General features: G+C 45.5%; 1 protein-coding gene across 4 annotated transcripts in view; it reads right to left on the reverse strand.

Moving 5' to 3' along the window:
- The window catches only part of IQGAP3 (IQ motif containing GTPase activating protein 3), a 49,108-nt gene that overhangs the window by 36,527 nt on the left and 3,723 nt on the right, over positions 1-8,858 (reverse strand). For 2 of the 4 annotated variants that reach the window (XM_083716823.1, XM_083716822.1), the window contains exons 2-5: positions 8,477-8,564; positions 7,965-8,121; positions 1,918-1,995; positions 220-296 (exon numbers count right to left, since the gene is read on the reverse strand). In XM_083716823.1, the coding sequence (XP_083572949.1) occupies positions 220-296; positions 1,918-1,995; positions 7,965-8,121; positions 8,477-8,564 (400 nt within the window). Of the gene's footprint in view, positions 1-219; positions 297-1,347; positions 1,464-1,917; positions 1,996-7,964; positions 8,122-8,476; positions 8,565-8,858 lie in introns of those variants that run through there. The other 2 variants (XM_083716824.1, XM_083716825.1) reach the window with 2 other exon arrangements.

The following is an 8,858-nucleotide window of genomic DNA, read 5'->3' on the forward strand; positions in this document are numbered from 1 at the left end:
GAAGACACACAAAAAATCTGGATTTGCTTGTGAACACACAAAGGACCCAAGAGACTCCAAAACATGCTCACATCAAAAAAAGAAGGGGGGGAGAAGGGGGGGAGGAGAACCAACTTCCACTACTCTTGAGGAGCCACAAAAGACTTGCACTGCAATCCATGGTGTGGGAGGGAGAACAGTCAGAATTCCAGCCCTCGTACGAAGGTTGTCCCTCCTTACCTCAAAGCATGAATACAATATACCACACGAGGCATGTTCTTTTTGTCATAGATGTCTGTTGTTTCAGGGTGAAAGATCTGTTGAAAAACAGAAGTGGAATTTCAAAAGATTAACTTCAGAACACCCATCAAGGAAATGCCTTTTTTATTAGGGCAACCAATTCGCATACCGTGGAAGCTTGATTAAGAGCTCTGAAGGACTCAAGAGGCTGCACTTTATTTTTGCTAATATTTAGGTTGGCATTAATTGAAAAAAACACGGCGCTAGTATAAATTCTGGAATTATTTCATAGGGCCCAACACAGCTGCATTTACTATTCTCATGAGTAAGATGGGGGTGATGAACTGGTTCCAGCCAGCGAACCAAATCCTTATCTCTGCCAACCTCCCATGAGTCAAGTTTGACAGATGGGCTGGGTGCATCTTGACCTGCCCAACACCTGATGTCATATGTGTACAACAGGTGTAGCACAGGCAGGCATGACTTGGCCAAAATTGCCCACCTCTTGGGCCAAATGCGGAGACTAACCAGAATGTAAGAATTGGCTGAATTGGGCCAATGGCCCATTTAGTCCAGCATCCTATTCTCAAAGTGGCCAACCAGATGCCCCAATGGGACACCCATGCAAACGAACCCTCTCCCTTACAGTGGTTTCCTGAAACTGGTATTTGGAAGCATTTACAGCATCCAACTGCAAAGGCAGAGCATAGCCATCCTGGCTAGTAGCCATTGGGAGCTTTTCCTCCATGTACAGTGGTACCTCGGGTTACATATGCTTCAGGTTACATACGCTTTAGGTTATACACTCTGCTAGCCCAGAAATAGTGCTTCAGGTTAAGAACTTTGCTTCAGGATAAGAACAGAAATCGGGCTCCGGCAGCGTGGCAGCAGCAGGAGGCCCCATTAGCTAAAGTGGTGCTTCAGGTTAAGAACAGTTTCAGGTTAAGAACAGACCTCCGGAACGAATAAAGTACTTAACCCGAGGTACCACTGTATTTGTCTAATCCTCTTTTAAAGACATCTATGTTGATGGCCATCACTGTTGCACAACAGTAATCTTTATAAACAGAATAAAACTTTACTGAAGAAAATAAACTTGTTCAGAAACAGCATAGTTAAAGAGCATACACAGAGTGCTCATAGCAGCTATCTGACTCTTCACAAGGGCACAGTCTTAGTGATTTACTAGAGTCCTGGAGCCACTCTGTCTGCATTAGGTTTTCATAGCAACAACAGCACTATTCCACAGACCACTCTATACAGCTCTCTAGATTGCTCTCTGACTGAGGCCCATAGAGAGACTGGCTACTTTTATAGGGAGAATGAGTCATCACCCGAGTTACAGTGACTTGGCATTTTGCTGTTAGCAGGCTTAGGCTTGAATGACTGTGTAGGCCTTGTAGGCCTTACTGCTTCTTCTGCTCTCCACAACCTTTGTCTCATGACAATCCCTGCCTCCTGTGGGAGCGAGTTTCATAGAAGGAGGACTTTTACCTGCCTCGCATCTTCCAACATTCAGAGTCATTGGATGCCCATGAGGCCTAGTGTTACACGACAGAGGGACAAAACTTATCTCTATCCATGGCATGCGTAATTTTATTAACTTCTGTCATGTCGGGCTTGCGGGCTGGAGCTTCCCAGCTGCTGGATTAACGCAATATTTCTAGGTACCAAGAGACTAGAAGGTCAATCCATTACCGTGGGCAATCCTATGTGGCTCATGGCATCCCGCCAGCGGTTGATGTTGTCCGTGTGTCGGAAGTGCAGCCCGCAGGCCTAGAATGAAGGAAAGAAGAAGCACTTCATTCGGGGCAGCCTGAGAACCAAAACCCAGGGCCATCTCTCTGCACTTTACTGTGTGCAGTGTTAGATACTCAGCTATATAATCTAATTGCCAAATGGCGCCTTAAACCTAGGCTGTGGTCGCCACAATGGAATACCTAAGGACCATTCCCCTCCCCCTGACTTGTTATTATTAACATTCTTTATTATTATTTCAATTTCTATACCGCTTTATATTTTAAAGAACAAATCTCAAAGCTGTTTATAACACATTAAAGCATCAAATAAAACAATCCAGAATAAAACTAATTCAAGCTTCAAGGAAAATGTTCCAAATCTTTCTGTAAGTGGCATTTTGCTTTCCCCAGTTGCCAGCCTGGCATCCAGAGATCTCCACATGGTCGCAATTGGACCCGTGCGAGTCACGAAACACACCTGGCACCTGGCTAATTTTGATCACTGACTCTGTGGTATCTGATAGGACTGAAGACAGGATATTTACTGTGAGTTTGCTATTACTCACAGTTGCTGTGCGTTGCTCTGCCTCTGAAAGTTTGCCCACTATAAGGAAAAGTGAACTGTAGTAGAACCATCAGTCCCTATCAATGTATTTTACATGGAATGAGAGGTAAATAGCTACTTCCATGCCAAGTTCTTCCCTTATTATTTTGGTTACTGCAGCTTTTTGATGTTCAATTTTGATGCCTCTTCTTTGAAAGTATTTCAGATTTTATGCCTCTGAAATAGATCAGATTTGTATGTTTGCGGACCCACCTTGTATGCTGAATTTTTATTCTGTTCCATTAATAATGATTTTGTGTCTTTTGTAGCTGTAACTTTTAAAATAATTTTCTATCGTTGTAGCCTGCCCTGAGACCTTATGATGAAGGGTTGGGCAAAAGAAGAAGAAGAAGAAGAAGAAGAAGAAGAAGAAGAAGAAGAAGAAGAAGAAGAAGCAGCAACAGTAGCTTATAAAATAGAAATAAATAAAAAGAGGGTCTACATTTTCGCTCTCTGGGGCAAGGGGCACACTGCCCTCCATTAAGTATGACTGAGCCCAGCTTCGGTCTCAATCTTGGAGCTGCAGATGGGAGTGGAAGTCACAACCCCACCATTGCACACAGATAATTCCCTTCTTTGGGGGGGCGTGCGTGTGTGGTGTTGCAAAACCAAGGCAGCTGGAGAGCCTTGGACTGTGGAGCGGGGGTGGGGGGCAACAATAACCCAACAAGCCCCCTACCTTTTCCATCTCCAACTTTGGAGATGGGTGGTGGAGGAGGAACTGAAGATACTGGCAACTTCATGACCCAACAGAGCCAGTGAAAAAACTGCAGACTCCGGTCAGGTGGCAGGATTTAAACTGAATAAATTAAAAACAAAGGTATTGGAGAAAAATTTAACATCTTTTGAAAAAGAAAGGTTTCAGAATGAGACAGGGTTAATTGTGGTCAAGAAAGTGAAGTATCTGGGAATAAATATGACAACTAAAAATGTGAATTTATTCAAAGACAATTATGAGAAAATCTGGACAGAAGTGAAAAAAGATTTAGAAACTTGGTCAAATTTGAAGCTTTCCTTGTTGGGTCGAATTGCGGTTATAAAGATGAATGTATTGCCAAGAGTGCTGTTTTTGTTTCAAACACTGCAAATTATAGACAAGATGGACTGTTTCAAGAAGTGTCAGAAATATATATCTAAATTTGTCTGGCAGGGCAAAAAGCCCAGAATAAAATTTAAGATTTTAACTGATGCAAAGGAAAGGGGGGGATTTGCCCTGCCAGACTTTAAACTTTACTATGAAGCGGCAGCATTCTGCTGGCTGAAGGACTGGCTACTTCTTGAGAATACAGACATTTTGGATCTAGAAGGTTTCAATAATACTTTTGGATGGCATGCATATTTGTGGTACGACAAGGTTAAAGCTCATAAGGGTTTCAAAAATCATATTGTCAGGAAAGCACTATTTAATGTCTGGACTAGATATAAAGACTTGTTGGAAAATAAAACTCCAAGGTGGTTGTCGCCAATGGAAGCTAGAGCTGTTAAGAAGCTTAAAATGGAGTCTAAATGGCCGAGATATTGGGAAATTCTAGAATATGAAGGGGACAGACTGAAATTGCAGAGTTTTGATAAATTAAAAGGGAAAGTGAGAGATTGGCTTCATTATTATCAAATAATGGAGGTCTTTAAGATAGACAGGAAAATCGGCTTCCAGGTGGAAAAATCAAAATTGGAGAGTGAGTTGTTAGAAGCCAGTACTAAAAATTTGTCAAAAATGTATAACTTGCTGCTGAAATGGAATACACAGGATGAAACGGTTAAATCTGCAATGATTAAGTGGGCTCAGGACATTGGTCATAACATCATGTTTGCTGACTGGGAAAAATTGTGGACCACCGGGATGAAATTTACGGCATGTAATGCCTTAAGAGAAAATGTTATGAAAATGATTTACAGGTGGTACATGACCCCAGTCAAGCTTGCAAAAATCTATCATTTGCCGGACAATAAGTGTTGGAAATGTAAAGAAAACGAAGGCACTTTTTTTCACCTTTGGTGGACATGCCCAAAGATTAAGGCTTTCTGGGAAATGATATATAATGAATTGAAAAAGGTATTTAAATATACCTTCCTGAAGAAACCAGAGGCCTTTCTCTTGGGTATTGTGATGGGATAATGAGCTGCTTGTGCGTAAAAGCTTGATCCCTCTGGGGTTGGGCTGGTCACCCAAACCTAGGCACTAACAGAGCCCCCAAAGCATGACTCCGTCAGTCGCTGGTAGAATCTGACAGTGGGCGTCTACGGAACTTACTCCAACATAAAAGCTGTTTGACGGACATGCGCCTTCGTGACTCTCTGCGTGACAGTTTCCGGCGAAGGGTGGGAGTTCCTAACGGGGGTCTTGTTACCTCTTCACTATTCTCACTAGAAGTATCCCAGAGCCTCTCCCCCGACTCCCCTTCCGCTGGAACTCCTGCTCTCCCCCTACTGGTTCCTTCTTCTGCTGTAGAGTCTCTCCTATTCTCCTGGAGCCTCTCCACCACCTGTCCCTCCGATGGCAGTTCCCTGACATCCACCTCCCCCCCAGGGCCCCCTTCACCCCCCCGCCTCCTCTCCCACTGGCGGTGATGGCGGAAAGCCCCTGAAGGAACTCTCCTCGTCGTCCGAGGATTCAAACACTTCTAACCACGGCGTACCGTCTCTCTCCTCGTCTTCCTCTTCTTCGTCGGGAGTCGGCTTCCTCACCCACCCCTGACTCTGGGAACCCTTCAAACTCCCCTTCCTCATCGGTGGTCCCAAAGTGTTCCCTTCTAAATCATGCCACGGGTTGCGGTTTTTTTGGGAAACGCTGATGAAATGTTTCTATTAAAACCTCGTCCTTGACTAACTCTGCTGGTATCCAAGTGTTTTCCGACTGAACTTCCCCCTCCCATTCTACCAGATATTCCACCTGATTCCCCTTCCACCTGGAATCAATGATTCCTGCCACGTTCATGTCGCGTTCTCTCTCTTCTATCACGGGCGTTTGGGTGACCTCTCTCTCACGCTCCCCCCACTCACGTCCCTCTCGGTACGGCGACAGTAATGACCTGTGAAATACTGGGTGCAATTTCATGTGACTGGGCAGTCTGAGTTTGAATATTACTGGGTTGACCTGCTGTATGACCTCAAAGGGTCCCAATCTTTTGGGTCTCAATTTCTTACTCCCTCCCTTGAACGGTAGTCCTTGGGTGGATAGCCACACCCGGTTTCCCACCCTTATAGTTTCACCTTCCCTCCTATTTCTGTCTGCTTGTTTCTTATATTCTTCCTTGGCTTTTACTTGCTCCTTGATTTCTTCTTCCTCCTTTCCCCCAACAGTTCCCGCCATCCCTTGCCATTCCTTCCTTTGCGGACAGACTCTGGCAAAGTGACCTGGCTGTTGGCAGAGATAACATCTCTTGGCGCTCTTTCCCTCCTTCTTCCGCCCCTCACTGGTGTTTGAAACTGTGCGCGCGCTGTTCCAAGTTCCATCGGCTCTGCTGGCGGGAAAGGCTGCTCCGGAATCTCCGGAATGCGGAAGTCCTTCCAACGTTCCCCCTTTCCTTCCCGCTTTTCCAAAGCTCTGGCTTCCTGGCGCGCTCCTATGGACAGCGCAGATTTAGTCAGCTGGTCCATAGACTCCGCCCTAGGCGCCCAGGAAAGTTCATCTTTCACTGCCGGAGAGAGCCCTTCTTCAAACAGCATTTGAATAGGTTCACTCGCAAGGTCCCACCCCAGTCTATGAATCAGCATGGTGAACTCAGTCCGGTACTCACGTACAGATCGGCTCCCCTGTTTACACGCCATTAACTGCCTGCGCACCACCCCTTGCTCAATCTCGCTGGAAAACATCAAGTCCATGGCGCGAAAAAAAATCATTGTGTCCTTTAGGATTTCATTATTGGCTGCCATCAGGGGCCTAATCCAGTCCCTCGCCCCTCCCTCTAGATGGCCAATCACGTACGCCCCTCTAGAGTTCTCATCGGGGAAGTCATCAAACAGTAGATTGAGAGCATATTGCATCTCTGTCCTAAAGGCTTGATAGTTCCTGGGATCCCCCCCAAATTTCTGCACCAATCCAGGCACCTTTCTGGCAAGTGGGGTGGTTTTTCCCTTATCCGCATCTTGAGCCCTCCTCTCCTCGAGCCTCGCCGTTTGCAGCGCGAGCTGGACCTCCAACGCCCTGTACCTTTCTTCCAGGCTTGGACCTGCTCCAGCTCCAGCTCCTCCGGTTCCGGCTGGTTCGCTCATGATGCCCTCTGCTTGCACAAGCTGCTTTCAAAGACTGTCAGATTGCTGTGATGGGATAATGAGCTGCTTGTGCGTAAAAGCTTGATCCCTCTGGGGTTGGGCTGGTCACCCAAACCTAGGCACTAACAGAGCCCCCAAAGCATGACTCCGTCAGTCGCTGGTAGAATCTGACAGTGGGCGTCTACGGAACTTACTCCAACATAAAAGCTGTTTGACGGACATGCGCCTTCGTGACTCTCTGCGTGACAGTTTCCGGCGAAGGGTGGGAGTTCCTAACGGGGGTCTTGTTACCTCTTCACTATTCTCACTAGAAGTATCCCAGAGCCTCTCCCCCGACTCCCCTTCCGCTGGAACTCCTGCTCTCCCCCTACTGGTTCCTTCTTCTGCTGTAGAGTCTCTCCTATTCTCCTGGAGCCTCTCCACCACCTGTCCCTCCGATGGCAGTTCCCTGACAGGTATTGTCGACCAGGGGGTGTTAAATAAGGAAATAACTTTTTTTATGTATGCTACAACAGCAGCAAGAATACTCATCGCAAAGTACTGGAAGACACAAGATCTACCCACCTTGGAAGAATGGCAGATGAAGGTGATTTACTACATGGGACTGGCAGAAATGACAAGCAGAATCCAAAACCAGGGAAGAGAAACAGCGGAAGAAGATTGGAAAAAATTTAAGGACTATTTAAAGAACTACTGCAAAATTAATGAGTGTTAAAATGATGTTGGATTAGAAAATAAGCAGTTATTAGCTGTAAAGGATAAGTTAAAGAGAATAAGTAAGTTTAAACTTAAGATTAAAATAAGGGAAGGATTTGCTGAATAATTGATTAGAAATTGGAATACAGAAAGGGGAAGTATGAGGAAGTCGGGGAAGTAAACTATAAGAAAATAAGATTTTGAAATTGTACTTGTTTTTTCTTTGTTGTGTCTAATGTATTGTTTTGTTTTGTTTTTGTTGTTATAAAAATTATGGAAACTTTAATAAAAAATTTATTAAAAAAAAAGAAAAAACTGCAGACTCCTGATCAAAATCAAAGCTAAAGCTGCCTGACGCAGAGTTCCACCATGACTCAATCTAGCCCAGTCTTCACCAATTTAGTGCCCTGCAGATGTTTTGGACTACAGTTCCCACCAGCCCCAGTGAGGCAAAATGGTCGTGAGCTGAGCTTCAGCAAGGGGAAGACACTCACCTTGAAACGGGCCTGGTCAAGGTCATAAATCTTCCTCAAGGGACACACGTCAGGTGCAAAGAAATGACCCAGCTTGGCCAGAGTGACCCCATTCCGCAAACTCTCCTCCAGTTCAGTTGGTGAGGCCAGATCCTCCTTCAAGCAGCCCTCCATCCAGCTGAAATATGCAGAGAGCAATGCAAAGGATGCCTTTTGTTTCCTCGGCACACATGCCCAGAGGTGGCCAGATTTATTCAATGGCTGTCCCCTTGTGCCTTCAAAAGCCATTCCCGGGTCCTTCCAGACCCCACCCCATGCCCCCCAAGCAATAGTGGCAGAAGAACATAAGAAAGGCTCTTCTGGATTAGACCAATGCAGGCCCATCCAGTCTAGTGAGCCTTGTCCTACAGGGTACAGCAGTGTAGTAGTTAGAGACCTCAGACCTGGGTTCAAAACCCCACTTGACCACAAAGCTCCCTCAAGGACCTGATCTAGGCCCTCTTAGACCCTCACCCGACCACAAGCACCCTCACCGTTTGGCTTCTTCTAGATGACAGAGATACTGGTAGGCGATGTTCTGGTGCCTCTTCTCATCCATTTCATCCGCTGTAAGGCGCTCATCTGGGGAAAGCAAGCAAAACTGCTATTTGCACACTCAGTTCAAACTGAGGTTTTCAGAGATCTGACTGGCGTTGATTGGTGACGTATGATCAATCTCATAGCAGCCTCTGGTTGCTACTTTGCTCCTGGAATCAATTCAAGGAGCTGGTCTTGGCCATTTAAAGCTCTAAAGGGCCTAGAATATATCTCTATATATATGAATGAGATTCTTACATTTCATAACATCATACATGCATAAAGTAGAATATTCCACGCTGAATGTTTGTATAGGAGGCAATAAACAGTGTATGCTGC

Source organism: Podarcis gaigeae (assembly GCF_964106915.1).
Source record: "Podarcis gaigeae genome assembly, chromosome: 16".
NCBI classification, from domain to species: domain Eukaryota; kingdom Metazoa; phylum Chordata; class Lepidosauria; order Squamata; family Lacertidae; genus Podarcis; species Podarcis gaigeae.